The 17,760-nt window shown below is 40.9% G+C and overlaps 1 protein-coding gene across 9 annotated transcripts in view; it reads right to left on the bottom strand.

Moving 5' to 3' along the window:
* The window catches only part of VAMP7 (vesicle associated membrane protein 7), an 81,930-nt gene that overhangs the window by 55,675 nt on the left and 8,495 nt on the right, over positions 1 to 17,760 (bottom strand). For 3 of the 9 annotated variants that reach the window (XM_081563693.1, XM_081563690.1, XM_081563688.1), the window contains exons 2-3: positions 11,676 to 11,830; positions 5,462 to 5,519 (exon numbers count right to left, since the gene is read on the bottom strand). In XM_081563693.1, the coding sequence (XP_081419819.1) occupies positions 5,462 to 5,519; positions 11,676 to 11,821 (204 nt within the window). In that variant the 5' untranslated portion in view covers positions 11,822 to 11,830. Of the gene's footprint in view, positions 1 to 2,621; positions 4,504 to 5,461; positions 5,520 to 11,675; positions 11,831 to 17,760 lie in introns of those variants that run through there. The other 6 variants (XM_081563697.1, XM_081563694.1, XM_081563692.1 and 3 more) reach the window with 3 other exon arrangements.

Genomic DNA, 17,760 nt, shown 5'->3' with positions numbered 1-17,760 from the left:
TTATTATTTGCTAACTATATGTATTTTAGATTATGGAAATGATATTAGGTAAAAAGCAAATCTGAGTCATTTTTTATTTGATTTCAATATGGGTCATAGCTGTGGAGACAACTCGCAACATCAACAACGTGTTTGGCCCAGGAACTGCTAACAAATGTACAGTGCAGTGGTGGTTCAAGAAGTTTTCCAAAAAAAAACAAGTCTTGACAATAAGAACCACAGTGGCTGGCCATCAGAAGTTGACAATAACTAACTGAGAGCATCATCAAAGCTGATCCTCTTACAACTACATGAGAAGTTATGCAAGAACTCAATGTTGGTCATTCTATGGTCATTTGGCAATTGAGGGAAACTGGTAAGGTGGAAAAGTTTGATAAGCGGTGGCCTACTGTTGTTGTTGTCAGTCACTCAGTTGTGTCCAACTATTTGCGACCCCATGGACTGCAGTGTGCCAGGCTTCCCTGTCCTACACCATCTACCAGAGCTTGATCAAAATCATGTCCATTCAGTCAGTGATGCCATACAACCATCTTATCCTCTGTTGTCCCCTTCTCCTCCTGCCTTCAATACTTTCCAGCATCAGGGTCTTTTCTAATGAGTCAGCTCTTTGCATTAGGTGGCCAAAGTATTGGAGATTCAGCATCAGTCTTTCCAATGAATAGTCAGGGATGATTTCCTTTAGGATTGACTGGTTTGATTTCCTTGCAGTCCAAGGTACTCTCAAGAGTCTTCTCCAACACCACAGTTCAAAAGCATCAGTTCTTCGGTGCTCAGCTTTCTTCATCATCCAACTCTCACATCCATACATGACCACTGGAAAAACCATAGCTTTGACTAGACGGATCTTTGTTGGCAAAGTAATGTCCCTGCTTTTTAATGTCTAGGTTGGTCATACCTTCTCTCCCAAGGAGCAAGCGCCTTTTAATTTCATGGCTGCAGTCATCATCTGCAGCAGTTTTGGAGCCCAAGAAAATAACGTCTGTCACTCTTTCCATTGTTTCCCCATCTATTTGCCTAGCCCTAACTCTAACCCTAACTCTGGAATGTGAAGTCAAGTGGGCCTTAGGAAGCATCAATACGAACAAAGCTAGTGGAGGTGATGGAACTCCAGTTGAGCTATTTCCAATCCTAAAAGATGATGCTGTGAAAGTGCTGCACTCAATATGCCAGCAACTTTGGAAAACTCAGCAGTGGCCACAGGACTGGAAAAGGTCAGTTTTCATTCCAATCCCAAAGAAAGGAAATGCCAAAGAATGCTCAAACTACCGCACAATTGCACTCATCTCACACACTAGTAAAGTAATGCTCAGAATTCTCCAAGACAGGCTTCAGCAATATGTGAACCGTGAACTTCCAGATGTTCAAGCTGGTTTTAGAAAAGGCAGAGGAACCAGAGATCAAATTGCCAACATCCGCTGGATCATCAAAAAAGCAAGAGAGTTCCAGAAAAACATCTATTTCTGCTTTAGTGACTATTCCAAAGCCTTTGACTGGGTGGATCACAATAAACTGTGGAAAATTCTGAAAGAGATGGGAATACCAGACCACCTGACCTGCCTCTTGAGAAACCTGTATGCAGGTCAGGAAGCAACAGGTAGAACTGGACATGGAACAACAGACTGGTTACAAATAGGAAAAGGAGTACACCAAGGCTGTATATTGTCAACCTGCTTATTTAACTTATATGCAGAGTACATCATGAGAAACGCTGGGCTGGAAGAAACACAAGCTGGAATCAAGATTACTGGGAGAAATATCAATAACCTCAGATACTCGGATGACACCACCCTTACGGCAGAAAGTGAAGAAGAACTAAAGAGCCTCTTGATGAATGTGAAAGAGGAGAGTGAAAAAGTTGGCTTAAAGCTCAACGTTCAGAAAACTAAGATCATGGCATTTGGGCCCATCACTTCACGGGAAATAGATGGGTTAACAGTGGGAACAGTGGCTGACTTTATTTTGGGAGGGCTCCAAAATCACTGCAGATGGTGATAGCAGCCATGAATTAAAAGATATTACTCCTTGGAAGGAAAGTTATGACCAACCTAGACAGCATATTAAAAATCAGAGACATTACTTTGTCAACAAAAAGGTCCGTCTAGTCAGGGCTATGGTTTTTCCAGTAGTCATGTATGGATGTGAGAGTTGGACTATAAAGAAAGTGGAGAACAGAAGAATTGATGCTTTTGAACTGTGGTGTTGGAGAAGATTCTTGAGAGTCCCTTGGATTGCAAGAAGATCCAACCAGACCATCCTAAAGGAGATCAGTCTTGGGTGTTCATTGGAAAGACTGATGTTGAAGCTGAAACTCCACTACTTTGGGCACCTGATTCGAACAGGTGACTCATCTGAAAAGACCCTGATGCTGGAAAAGATTGAGGGCAGGAGGAGAAGGGGACGACAGAGAATGAGATGGTTGGATGGCCTCACCAACTCACTGGACATGGGTTTAGGTAGACTCCAGCAGTTGGTGATGGACAGGGAGGCGTGGCGTGCTGCGGTCCATGGGGTCACAAAGAGTCAGACACGACTGTGAGACTGAACTGAATGGGACCAGATGTCATGATCTTTGTTTTCTGAATGTTGAGTTTTAAGTCAGCTTTTTCACTCTCCTCTTTCACCTTCATCAAGAGGCTCTTTAGTTCTTCTTTCCTTTCTGCCATAAGGGTGGTGTCATCTGCATATCTGAGGTTATTGATATTTATTCCAGCAATCTTGATTCCAGCTTGTTCTTCATCCAGTCTGGCATTTTGCATGATGTACACTGCATGTAATTAAATAAAGAGGGTGACAATATACAGCCTTGACATACTCCTCTCACAATTTGAAACCAGTCTGTTGTTCCATGCCGTGTTCTAAGTGTTGCTTCTTGACCTGCATACAGGTTTTGCAGGAGGCAGTTAAGGTAGTTTGGTAGTCCCATCTCTTTCAGAATTTTCCACAGTTTGTTGTGATCCACACAGTCAAAGTCTTTAGTGTACTCCATGAAGCAGAAGTTGATGTTTTGTTTTGTTTTGTTTTAATTCTCTTGCTTTTTCTATGATCCAACAGATGTTGGCAATTTGATCTCTGGTTCAGCTGCCTTTTTTAACTCCAACTTGAACATATGGAAGTTCACAGTTCATGTACTGTAGAAGTCTGGCTTTGAGAATTTTGAGCATTACTTTGCTAGCATGTGAAAAGAGTGCAATTGTGCAGCAGTTTGAACATTCTTTGGCATTGCCCTTCTTTGGGACTGGAATGAAAACTGATCTTTTCCAGTCCTGGGGCCACTGCTGAATTTTCAAAATTTGCTGGCATATTGAATGCAGCATTTTAACAGCATCATCTTTCAGGATTTGAAATAGCTCAGCTGGAATTCCATCACCTACACTATCTTTGTTCATAGTGATGTTTCCTAAGGCCTACTTGACTTTGCCCTCCAAGATGTATGGCTCTAGGTGAGTGATCACACCATTGTGGTTATCTGAGTCATGAAGATCTTTTTGTATCGTTCTTCTGTGTACTCTTGCCACCTCTTTTAGTATCTTCTGCTTCTGTTAGGTGCATATTGTTACTGTCCTTATTGTGCTCATCTCTGCGTGAACTGTTCCCTTGGTGTCTCTAATTTTCTTGAAGAGGTCTCTAGTCTTTCCCATTGTATTGTTTCCTTCTATTTCTTTGCATTGTTCACTCAGGAAGTCTTTATTATCTCTTGTTGCTATTCTTTGGAACTCTGCATTCAGATGGGTATATCTTTCCTTTCCTCCTTTGTGTTTCGCCTCTCTTCCCAGTTATTTGTAAGGCCTCCTCAGACAACATTTTTACTTCCTGAGCTGACCACAAATAAAAAAAAAAAAAAATCACTGCTTTGAAGTGTTATCTTCTCTTATTCTACACAACAACAACAAACCACTTCTTGATTGGATTGTGATGTGCAACAAAAACTGGATTTTACACGGCAACAAAAACTGCATTTTACACGACAACCAGCCAGTGGTTGAACTGAGATGAAGCTCCAAAGCACTTCCCAATGCTAAACTTGCACCAAGCAAAAAAAAAAAGGTCTTAGTCACTGTTTGGTTGTCTTCTGCCCATCTGATCCACTACAGTTTTCTAAATCTTGGCAAAACCATTAACATCTGAGAAGTGTGTTCAGCAAATTAATGAGATGCACCAAGAATTGCAATGCCTGCAGCTGGCATTGGTCAACAAAAAGGGCCCAGTTCTTCTCTGCAACAATGCCCAGCCACTTGTCACATAACCAATGCTTCAAAAGTTGAATGAATTGGGCTATGAAGTTTTGCCTCATCTGCCATATTCACTTGACCTCTTGTAAACTGACTACCACTTCTTCAAGTATCTTGACAACTTTTTGCAGAGAAAATGCTTCCACGACCAACAGCACACAGAAAATGCTTTCCAAGAGTTCATCAAATCCTGAAGCACGGATTTTTTTTGCTACAGGAACAATCAAGCTTATTTCTCATTGGCAAAAATGTGTTGATTGTAATAGTTCTTATTTTGATTAATAAAGATGTGTTTGAGCCTAGTTATAATGATTTAAAATTCAGGGTCCAAAACCACTATTACTTTTGCAGCAACCTAATAAAATCATGCATTTAAAAAATTCTGAGAGGGTCCATGAGCAGCAAAGAGGTCTGTGAAACAATAAACATTAAGAACCATGACCTATGGCAATCATGCCAATTCCATGCCTCTTGTCTGTGATTAATTTAAAAATAAGTGAATAACTTAGTCCTAGCCAATAAGGCATGAAAAGTCCACTCTGAAAGTGGGAGAAGGGAAAGGTGTGCCTCTGGGGAGTTTCCTCATTCCTGCAGGAAGAGATTTGAGAAGACAGTCCCTCTTTTTTGGACACAAATAAATAAGCACGTGGCTCTTTGAAACCATAAGGGAAATGTGTCCAAGAAGAAGTCGACACTAGGATTGCAGAGAGGAGAGAGGACTTTGATGACACTGTTAAGGTATTGAGCATTTTGCATCAAGCTACAAATACTCAAAAAACAACCTACTAATGTAAACTATGGGTTTACAAAGTTGATTATAATGTGTTGTGATTTTGCTTTCTCAAAGTCCACATATGTTAAAAAATTCACTAACTACTGATTGAAGGAATGAAATAATCTATTTACTATTTCAGATAAATTTTGAGAGGGTCTCATACTGAAGAATCATAATAATGAACACCAATTCTCACTACACAATAAATTAAGTGTAGAAGTTATAATAAAAGGTTCAGCTAAAACTCTACAAAACCAAACTGATTTGCATATACCCAGATATCAACGTTTTCTGTGATTGCTGCTCTATATGACAAATGCAAAGCATAAAAAAATAATTTCGAGCTATAGAAAGTTATATTTGCATCAACTTTACCCACCACCAATACAGATAATTAAGAACTGACTCTACTAATGTTACACACAGTTAAATAGCAACATGTCCTCAAATTACTTACATCATCAGTGATACAAAGATATACAATCCTGTCTTGGCAGATGTAATGAAACAGATAACTGTAGAATAAAAGATATAAAACTTACTGTGGTTATGAGCAATATCTCTTTCACTTCTATCTTCTATCTGTGTATAAGAAATTTTAGTACTGCCAACATGACAATATTATTTACAACTACTGTCTATTTTCCCTCTCCCCTATAAACCTATTTCTCTCAAGTCAAACTTTACAGAAATAAATAAAAAATTAAAACAAGGTCTCTATCCTATCTAAATAGTGCAACATCATGCACATTACCCATTAAAATAATACCTAAGAAAGCATACTTGGACTGCTTTTGCTCTGCTGCATGGCATGCCAGATCTTAGTTCCCTGACCAGGGATTGAACTCAGGCCCCAGCAGGGAAAGCACTGAACCCTAACCACTGGACTGCTAGGAAAGTCTCAGATTCTTAACTGTTGAACAAGAGATGATATCTGAAGGACACATAATTAAGATAAACACCCAAATGGGCCACACAGAGCAAACATTTTTTTCTACCAGATACTCAACAATAACATATTTGGTATCAACTCAGAGCCAGTTACTGGGCTAGGTGCTGAAGATACAAATAAGCAAAATCATCAGTCCCTGCCTTCACAGAATGAAAGTACAGGCAGTTGTGGAACAGCATAGTAAGGAGGATGATAAAGAGTTAGAGGGGGGAAAAAAGAGTTAAAGGCAGTACATGGTGCTATGGGAATATAGAGGAGACACCTGTATCTATATAGAGGCGCTTGGCAAAGGGTAACCGGAGGACATCCCCGAGCACATAATGTCTGAGCTGAACCTGAAGACTAAGTAAGAGATGGCAAGAAGAAGAACAAGTGAAGAGAGTTCTGGAATGAGAGACCAACAAGCTTAAGGGCTTAGAGATAAAACATCACATAATGGGTTTAAAAGTAAAATTAATTAACATGGCTGAAGTATAGACTGTATGGAACAAAAATAAATGGCTTCCACAAATGAGGTTGTAAGTAAGCAAATACTTTCAAATCTTGTATAAGGTTTTCAAATATCACTATATCTATATAATCCTAAAAACAACAATCAAGCATCAAACGGTTTTGGAAAGGGGACAGTGTGATCAGAACTGCCATGGAAAAGGATGCTTTGGCTAGAGTATGAGAACTTACCAAAAGTAGGGGCAGATAGGAGACTACTGAAGTAGAACAGTGAAGGAAACAAACTGAAGTACTATGGGCAATGAAAAAGAAGGAACAGAGAAAAGAACTTGAAGACTGGCTACTGGGCTGAGGCAGAGAGATAACCCAATCTTGCTTCCAAGTAGATAGACAAGAGTAGTTGCTGAATTGTATTATTAATCTTCACATAGAGGTTTGATGTGAATTATAAGGAGGTATTGGAACTCAAATGTCTTCCTCCACCACTCTGAAATTGTTCACATCAACTCCACCAATGATTTCCACACTCCACATCCAGTGGCTCTCTCTGACACATTTGATAGTGCTGACCATGTCCTTCCTCTAGAAACTGCTCTCTCTTCACTAGATTTCTTGACACCAGGCTGGCCTGGTTTATATGGCAATCTCTTTACCTCTCTGTTGATGTTTTCCAGCATCCTCAGCCCCCTGCTTTTCTCACAAAGACTCCTTGGAGGGTGACACCCACTTTCATGTTTTGCTGTCGATACCTGTTTTCAGTTAATATAATTACAGTGATTTCCAAATCTAAATCTTATCTATCTCCTGAGCTCAAGGCCTGAATATGCTACTGTTGACTAGACATCTCTAACTAGACATACCACAGACAAACACAGCAGGTGCAAAAATGGAAGTCATCATTTCCCCCACAAAATTTGTTTCTGCTAAACCACACTTTTTGCCTTTTCATACTGTTCATGGGGTTCTCAAGGACTTTGGAAGTTCTTCAGAAGGATGGATGCTGAAGTTGAAACTCCAATACTTTAGCCACCTGATGCAAAGAACTGACTCATTGGAAGGGACCCCGATGCTGGGAAAGATTGAAGGCAGGAGAAGGGGACAATATAGGATGAGATGGTTGGATGGCATCACCAACTCGATGGACATGAGTTTGAGCAAACTCCAGGAGTTGGTGATGGACAGGAAAGCCTGGCGTGCTACAGTCCATGGGGTCACTAAGAGTCGGACATGACTGGGCAACTGAACTGAAACCACACTTAGAATTGATGCTTTCGAACTGTGGTGCTGGAGAAGACTCTTGAGAGTTCCTTGGACAGCAAGGAGATCAACTCAGTCAATCTTAAAGGAAATCAATCCTGAATACTCATTGAAAGGACTGATGCTGAAGATGAAGCTCCAATACGTTGGCCACCTGATGCAAACAGCCGACTCACTGGAAGACTCTGATGATAGGAAAGATTGAAGGCAGAAGGAGAGGTCAACAGAGGGTGAGATGGTTGGATGACATCACAGATTCAATGGATGTGAATTTGGGCAAACTCTAGGAGATGATGAGGGACAGGGAACCTGGCATGCTGCAGTCCATGGGGTCACAAAGAGCAGGACACGACTTGGTGACTGAACAACAACAACAAAACCACACTTGGGAGTACCTTGGTGCAAAGACCATAGGAGGTAATGAGGTATGGTTGTTGCCATCAAGCAGCTTATAGTCAGGGGACAGAGACAAAAAATGAAGATTGCAATTATAATACAGTGTCAGAAGCACTATAATGGATAAACACAGGATACTATGGAGACACATAAAAAGGGGGCACCTGGCACAGTCTTGGAGTTCAGGGGTTTCTAGAAGAGGAAACATAAGCTCAGGAAGACAAACCCAGATTTTGGAAAAGAAACAGCTATTACAGAGGCTAGAAAGAGAGAACGAACCCAGAATTGATATGCACATAGTTAAGTATGGCCGAAGAACAAAACTGAGGGCTCAAGTAATGAGAGATGAGGCCAGAAGAGGAAGATCTTGAAGGATTTTTCAAGTTGTGTTAAGAAACTTTACCCTGAGTACCTGCTGAAGGAAGGGACATAATCAGAATCATCCTTTTAGAAGGATTAAAGTGAAAATTAGAAAGTATTTTATTTGGGACCTGTAAAATGAGCAAAAATGTACCAGGGGGCCTGGGAGAGGAAGGACACTCCAAGATGCAAAATCAAGAAAAAAAAATATACCAACGTTTAAAATAACAGATAGGTCAGGGAATGACAAAGATATCTATAGAGACAAAGATAGAAAAGTCAGAAATAGACAAAATAATGAAGGCTTAGTTTGGGTTTTAAGCAAGAAAGTATAATCTTAGGAATGTTAAATACAGATTTAAGGAGGGACCAACTAGAAGTAGAAAAACCAGGTGTGGTTTAGTCGCTCAGTCATGTCCAACTCTTTGCAACCCCGTGAACTGTAGCCTGCCAGGCTGTCCATGGAATTCTCTAGGCAAAAATACTGGAGTGGGTTGCCATTCCCTTCTCCAGGGGATCTTCCTGACCCAGGGACCAAACCTGTGCCTCCTATGCTGCAGGTGATCTGCATTGAAGGTGGATTCCTTACTGACTGAGCCACCAGGGAAGCCAAAAAACCAGTTAGGAGGAGGTCATTAAGAATGAGAAACAATGAATGCCTGAACAAACACTATGATGAATGTGGAGAGAGGAGACTGAAATACCTCTTGTAGCAGAATGGCAATGATTTGGTGAAGAAGTCAAATGTGATTCTGAAGTTTTAAGGTTAGCCAGCTGACTGATTGGTGATGCTATTAATGAAAGAAAGAAATAGCAAGAAGGTCAGATTTCAGGAAGAAATGATTTTCATACAGTAAAATGGAACTTTTTCTTTTGGTATACAGTAGTAACACTGGAAAGACCCTGATGCAGGGAAAGATTGAAGGCGGGAGGAGAAGGGGATGACAGAGGATGAGGTGGTTGGATGGCATCACTGACTCGATGGACATGAGTTTGAATAAGCTCTGGGAGCTGGTGATATGGAAGCCTGGTGTGCTGCAGTCTATGGGGTCACAAAGAGTCAGAAGTGACTGACTGACTGAACTGAACTGACTGAAATAAAAGATATCTTTGATTGGGATGATGGAACATGATTATAGGAAAGAAACCAAGGTAGAAATTTAAAAAGAAAGAAAGAACTCAGTGATGGATACTTACTCCAAATGAGACCAGGTAGGACTGGGTAAGGATGCAGGTAGAAAAGACATAGCAGATGAATAACATTGCTTTCTTGCACTATAACCACATTTTCATTGGATTACATAGTCTATCTTTCCTTAGAGTTAGATATGGCTATGGGATAAGTTCTGCCTGATAAAATATGAGTGGAAGGTACATACCCTGCTTCCCAGTCTTGCCTCTAAAAAGATGACACATGCTTTCCCTGAGCACTTTCCTGGGAACTGACTAGAAACACAATCGTTAAGCCCAGCAAATTTTTGAAGAATCCCTAAAGTCATACTCACGAGCAACTGGGGTCATTTAATTCCCAGGTAACTTCTCAGACCCTAACACCAGCAAGTAGTAGACTACAGAACCTGTACAGTTCCCAAAGATGACAAACTCACTAATACCCATTTTGGACGTGGCCACAGAGGATAATGTACCAGGAAGAGCCTCCGGGAGAACAAAGGGAGAAAAGATGAAGAAATTCTTCCAGCAAAGCAGAACCACTCCTGGGTCAGAACAGGAGTCTCTGAAATTGCTGTGGGGTAGTTATTTGAATACTGCTATGAAGCAGCAACATCTACATGTCAACAGGCCACAGGAGTCACCCCTGGGTGCGACAGAGAGGACTGTTTCAGCCAGATTGTCTGGACCTGGAGCTGGACAAAGCGATCAGATAAATCTTTGGAGCCACTTCCTGCAGAGAGGAAGTGTGTTCTTTGGGAAGAACAGTACATCCAAATATTTTGGAGGCCCAGAACAGTAGACTGGAAGATTGTGAGCTGTCTCCTGATACCCTGTAACTTCTTCCAGAGTAATGGAGTTTTACCTGAGCACATGGCTACACAGCTAGAAATGACAAATTCTAGTCTCCATTTCCAGCTAGATTAGCTACATAATGATGTAGTGAACAATACTATCAGCTACTTCTGGACTTTGCCTTAAAAAATATAAGAACTGAAGAAGCTGCCTTGGCCAGAATTGGAAGGCACTAATTAAAACTGGCAGAGCCACTCCAACAGTCCCAAAGTCCTCATCTCTGGGCTATCTCATGAATTAACACTGTCTTTTAGGGTCTCTGTTGCAGTAGCTTACAATAGATCCTAAATGATACAAGGAGTTAGTTCTGGAAACCAACAAGGATCTCCTCCTGAGATAGGATTTAAGGAAATTAGGATGAGTTAGGCAGCAAAAGATTTTTAAGTATTGAGGAGGAAAGCTGAGGCACTATTTATGATTACTAAGATTTCCCACTTATGCCCCCTTCAATTCATTCTCCAACCAGCCACAACAGTGATCTTTCTAAAGCAAACCCTTACCATGTCACACCCCAGCTGAAAACGTTCAATGCCTTCCCATTGCCCATGGTGTAATGTACAAGCCCTTAACTTGGCCTATGAGGCCCTACAGGACTTCTCTTCTGTAAATCTCTCTAGCTTTATTTTCACAACGTTGGGCACCAGTCACAGAGAATCACCCGAAGTTTGCTAAACACGCACTATGAGCTCATGTCTCCATATTTCTCTACTAGCTGTTCCTTCTACCTGGAATACCACTACTCTATCCACTACCTTCTACTCTCTACTGTGATCATCTATGAATTTGACCATCTCCTTCATTAAACTATAACCTCCTTTAAACAATAAGGACAAATACTGAGTAATTTCTTATATCTCCAGCACCACCAAAGTGTCTGGTGACAGTCAAGTGCTCAGTAAATATTTACAGAAAGAATGAACAAAATATTATTATTTATCATAACTGTATCAAGTTTCACATATCCTAGAGCTCTATAGCAGAGTCACTTTTATGTCTAACATTTCATACCTTTCTTTAAAATATGAGTATCACTTAGGTGACAGAATAAAATAATTTTTAGTTAAATTTAAAATTAATAGAACCAGACATTTTCTAAGCTGGTAAAGATTATTGTTCTGTCAGCTTATTCAAATTATCTACTGAGAAGCTTGCTTTTCTAGTTTTCTACTGTTCTGAGTATAATAATATAATTCACTTCTTTTACCCATTACCCACACAGAGCAGAACTCACTTGCCGTGTGAGTACGTTAGTTTGTTATTTTCAGAAGGTATCTTAGCCAGAATCTGCTCTGTCACCTCCAGGAAGTTGCCTCCACACCAAGCATGTTTGGCAAGGATAGTGGTTCCCCTGGCAACAACAGCAAAAAGAATGGCCATGGCTTCAACCTATCAAAAAAAAAAAAACACATAAGACTTAGAATATTTATTTGACATAACCTTTCAACAGTAACTTACTATCATTCACCAACATCCATCTGGAGACAATATTGACCAAGGCACTGTAAGAATAAACAGAACATACTTAACCAAGTCACAGTCTTGTACAAGCCTAAAACACACTGATGTGCATTCACATACAGAGACAAATCAAATGGATACACATATATACTTTTATGTGTATGTGTGTGTATACAATGCAATGCATATGATACATACATACACACACAATTACATTAATAGATAGATTGCATTTGCAAATTATACAGCACAAACTGCTATCACCCCCTGAAAAGCAATGACCATAGATGGCAAAGGGACAGAAAGATGTCTTCATCCCTTAATGAAGTGATCTCATCTTGAAAATTTATCCTAGGGAAATAGTTCAGTAAGTTAGATTCTAGATTCACGAATACATGTATTATAATAGCCCATATTTATTAAGTACTTACTATATCCCAGGCACCATTTTAAGCACTTTACATTTATTAACTCATTTAATTCTTACATCAATTAAATTAATACACTATTATGACACTTACGGTAAAATGAGGAAACTTAAGGATAGATGACTTAGATAATTTATCCAGAATTACAGAACTAAAATTACAGTGGCAAAAGTTGTGATTTAAACTGAGGAAGTATGATTCTAGATCCCATAATTTTATCTCTATTCTGTATACTGCCTCTACTATGAAGGCATTAACCATCATAGAAACAAACTGAAAATAACCCAAATCTTCCACAAGAGAGGAATGGTTCTATAAATTATTTTAAGATCTTTTATAAACAAAATATTTCAAAAACAATACAGCATGAGTTTAAGATTATAGTAGTACCTCGGAGACACTACAGGTTCAGTTCTCAGTTCAGTTCAGTTCAGTCGCTCAGTCGTGTCTGACTCTTTGCGACCCCATGAATTGCAGCACACCAGGCCTCTCTGTCCATCACCAACTCCCGGAGTCTACCCAAACCCATGTCCATCGAGTCAGTGATGCCATCCAACCATCTCATCCTCTGTCATCCCCTTCTCCCCACCCCCAATCCTACCCAGCATTAGGGTCTTTTCCAATGAGTTAACTCTTCGCATGAGATGGCCAACGTATTGGAGTTTCAGCTTCAACATCAGACCTTCCAATGAACACCCAGGATTGATCTCTTTTAGGATGGATTGATTGGATCTCCTTGCAGTCCAAGGGACTCTCAAGAGTCTTCTCCAACACCACAGTTCAAAACCATCAATTCTTCGGCGCTCAGCTTTCTTCACCGGCCAACTCTCGCATCCATACACGACCACTGGAAAAACCATAGCCTTGACTAGACGGACTTTTGTTGGCAAAGTAATGTCTCTGCTTTTAAATATGCTATCTAGGTTGGCCATAACCTTCCTTCCAAGGAGTAAGCGTCTTTTAATTTCATGGCTGCAATCACCATCAGCAGTGATTTTGGAGCCCAAAAAAATAAAGTCTGACACTGTTTCCACTGTTTCCCCATCTATTTCCCATGAAGTGATGGGACCAGATTTGGCAATTTGATCTCTGGTTCCTCTGCCTTTTCTAAAACCAGCTTGAACATCTGGAAGTTCACGGTTCACGTATTGCTGAAGCCTGGCTTGGAGAATTTTGAGCATTACTTTACTAGCATGTGAGATGAGTGTAATTGTGCAGTAGTTTGAGCATTCTTTGGCATTGCCTTTCTTTGGGATTGGAACGAAGACTGACCTCTTCCAGTCCTGTGGCCACTGCTGAGTTTTCCAAATTTGCTGGCATATCGAGTGCAGCACTTTCACAGCATCACCTTTGAGGATAGCTCAACTGGAATTCCATCACCTCCACTAGCTTTGTTCGTAGTGATGCTTTCTAAGGCCCACTTGACTTCACATTCCAGGATGTCTGGCTCTAGGTGAGTGATCACACCATCGTGATTATCTGGGTCATGAAGATCTTTTTTTTGTACAGTTCTTCTGTGTATTCTTGCCACCTCTTCTTAATATCTTCTGCTTCTGTGAGGTCCCTACCATTTCTGTCCTTTATCGAGCCTATCTTTGCATGAAATGTTCCTTTGGTATCTCTAATTTTCTTGTACAGCTAGTTCTACAATAAAGCAAATATCACAATAAAACAAGTAACATGAATTTCTCGCTTTCCCAATGTATACAGAAGGATGTTTATAATATGCTATAGTCTACTAAGTGTGTAAGAGCATTACATCTAAAAAAATAATATACATGTCTTAAATAAAAATACTTAACTGCTAAAAAATGCTAACCATCATGTGAGCCTTCAATGAGTAATAGTAGTAACATCAGAGATGACTGATCACAGATCACCATAACAAATAAAATGGAAAAGTTTGAAATATTGCAAGAATTATTAAAATGTTACACAGAGACATGAAATGTGCAAAATATCATTGGGAAAGTGATGCTGACAGACTTGTTCAATGCAGGGTTGCTACAAAACTTTGATTTGTTTGGGAAAAAAAAAGGCAATATCCATGAAGCACAATAAAGCAAACTGCAATAAAAAGAGGTTTGCCCATATTTTCCTCATGTTTATGAATTTATAATATCTTTCCCCACAGAACAGTCAGGTTTCTCTTACTTAATGGCATAAACTTACAAAAGAGATAAACAAATGTCTTCCTATTCTTCAACTAACTCTTCAACCTAATGTTATTTGTCAACATGTTCCATTTCATCCAATAAGCCAGAGTCGTCACCTTGGATGGCAGAGTGAGAATCACTTATTAAAAATTCAAATCCCTGGTATAATCTCCTGAAATTCTGATTCAAGTAGGCCTGAGGTAGGGCCCTGAAATATACATTTAAGCCAACCCAGTCTGGACGCAGGTGATTCACATGACCACATTTTGTGAAACACAGCAACCATACTGAGGTGAGGGAATCCACTGATTCCCTCTTGGAATGTCCTTGGTAGGAAGGACAGTATACAGAAGTGCTCATCTGTCTCGTGAGCTGAACTCCTCTTGAGGTCTCTTCATTTCACTCTCTAAATGAAAGTGTTTCCAGGTTTCTGTTCTCAGCCATCTTCTTTCTGGATTTCTCCAAACACATATGTAGCAGCATGTTTTAATTTCCAAATGACTCTCTCATACATTATATCCCTTGATTATAAAAGCCTCAACTGGGGTGGTCCTAAGATGGCAGAGGAATAGGACGGGGAGACCACTTTCTCCCCCACAAATTCATGAAAAGATCATTTGAATGCTGAGCAACTTCCACAAAACAACTTCTGAACGCTGGCAGAGGACACCAGGCACCCAGAAAGGCAACCCATTCTCTTCGAAGACAAAAAGACAGACAAAAGAGTTAGGGACGGAGACCCATCCCGGCGAGGGAGTCGTGAAGGAGGAGAAGTTTCCAAACACCAGGAAACCCTCTCACCAGCAGGTCTGTGGGGAGTTTTGGAATCTCAGAAAGCAACATAACCGGGAGAAAAAAAAACAACCCACAGAATACACATTTAACTGCAATTGCCACTGGAAAAGTACCCCAGATGCTCGTGTCCGCCACCAGCAAGTGGTGGCTAAATAGCGAGGTGCGGCTGCATGCTTAGGGTAAGGACCGGGGCCTGAATGCCCTGAGGACAATCTGAGTGAGCTAACATGAGACAGCAACCCAAACTGTGGGATATCCAGACAGAGAAAAAAAAAGAGAGAGAGAACTTTACTGCCAAAGGCTCTAACCTAAGGCACAGCCTGGCCTGCTCACAGAACAAAGGACTGAGCAATCACCAAAGGAGAGCTGGCTGGCTGAGGATGAGCCCCTCGTCCGCCGGAGGCAGAGAGGCAGGCATGCAAGAGCCAGAGCCAGAAGGCAAGGGGCCATCTCAGCCCCAGAGATGGCATCCTCCACCAAACTGTGAGCAGGCTCCCAGGTGCTAACCATTGTCTTACTGGGATCCTGGATGGTTGACACCCACCAGGAGGGTCGCAGCCAGAGATGAGCTCCCCAAAGGAGATACATGATATACCTGAGATGGCACTCTCATGGCGCACCCAGGACACCGAGCAGCCAGGACCAGGGAGGTGATTAAGACACACGGTTCACCTGGGACAGTGCACTCGCCAAGCACTTGGTTGCCTGAGCTGCTCAGACCTGGGAAGTGCACAAAACACAGGGCCCGCTTTGGACAGTACACCTGCATAGCAACCTGGAGCCTGAGCATTGTAGACCGGGAAAGCACATGCTGCGGTGAGCTGGGGCAAAACCAGTGTGGTCCATACACTGCGAGCACTCCCCCCACACACCAGTGATGTTTGTTTGCCGAGTTCCTCCCTCCCCACAGCACAACTGAACAAGTGAGACTAAATAAGTGACCACCTTCACCCCCTTGTGTCAGGGCGGAAATCAGACACTGAAGAGACTTTGAAACAGAGGAAGCCAAAATAAACAAAGAAGAGGAAACTGCTCTGGAAGTGACAGGTGCAACAGATTAAAACCCTGTAGTTAGCACTGACTAAGAACTGGAAGGGGCCTATAGATCTTGAGAATAAGTATAAGCTGGGACAAGGAACTATCTGAAACTGAACTGACCCCACACTGCCCTCAACAGCTCCAGAGAAATCTTAAGATATATTTTACTATTATCATATTTTAATTATTTTTTATTTTTAAGGTTCTTTATTACTCCTTTAATTTTCATTTTTATAACCTACTATTACCTTGCAAAAAAAGACCCTATTTTTAAGCAAGTTTCATATATATATATATATATATATATATATATATTTATAATTTTTATGATTTTGTTTTGTATTTTTAATATTGTATTTTTGAAAGTCTAACCTCTACTCTAGATTTTTAACCTTTGCTTTCTGGTATTTGTTATCAATTTTGTACCTTTAAGAACCTAATCTTCATAACCCTGTATGCGAGACATCAAAAGAGACACAGATAAATAGAACAGTATTATGGACTCTATGGGAGAGGGCAAGGGCGGGATGCTATGGGAGAATGGCATTGAAGCATGTGAATTATCATACTTGAAATGAATTGCCAGTCCAGGTTCGATGCATGATACAGGCCGCTCAGGGCTGGTGCACTGGGATGACCCAGAGGGATGGGATGGGGAGGGAGGTGGGAGTGGGGTTCTGGAAGGGGAACACATGTACACCCATGGTGAATCCATGTCAATGTGTGGCAAAACAAATACAATATTGTAAAGTTAAAAAACAGATAAATAAACTAATTAAAAAAGAACCTAATCTTCAGTACCCATTTTTACTTACGGGTGTGATTACTGGCTTGATTGCTTTCTCCCCTTTTGACTCTCCCTCCCCCACCCCGGGTCACCGCTATCTCCTCCCTCTCCCTTCTCTTGTCAATGTAACTCTGTGAACCTCTCTGGGTGTTCCAGACTGTGGAGAGCACGTAGGGAATTGATTACTGGCTAGATTGCTCTCTACCCTTTTGATTCCTCTCTTCTCCTCCTGGTCACCTCAATCTCCCTCCTCCCTCTTCTCTTCTCCATGTAACTCTGTGAAACTCTCTGGGTGTCCCTCACTGTGTAGAATCTTTTCACCATTAACCTATATGTTTTATCATTGGTTCTATATGGATGGAGAAGTCTTGAGGCTACTATAAGAATAAGACTGAAAGCCAGAGGCAGGAGGCTTAAGTCCAAAACTTGAGAACACCAGAAAACTCCTGACTCCAGGGAACATTAATTGACAAGAGCTCATCCAAAAGCCTCCATACCTACACTAAAACAAAGCTCCACGCAAGAGCCAACAAGTTCCAGAGCAAGACATACCAAGCTAATTCTCCAGCAATGCAGGAACATAACCCTGAGCATTAATATACAGGCGGCCAAAAGTCACACCAAACCCATAGACACCTCAAAACTCACTACTGA

This window comes from Giraffa tippelskirchi, chromosome X (assembly GCF_054371585.1).
Source record: "Giraffa tippelskirchi isolate mGirTip1 chromosome X, T2T-mGirTip1v1.2.pri, whole genome shotgun sequence".
In the NCBI taxonomy this organism is placed as follows: Eukaryota; Metazoa; Chordata; class Mammalia; order Artiodactyla; family Giraffidae; genus Giraffa; species Giraffa tippelskirchi.
This window is presented reverse-complemented; position numbering and strand designations above follow the sequence as displayed.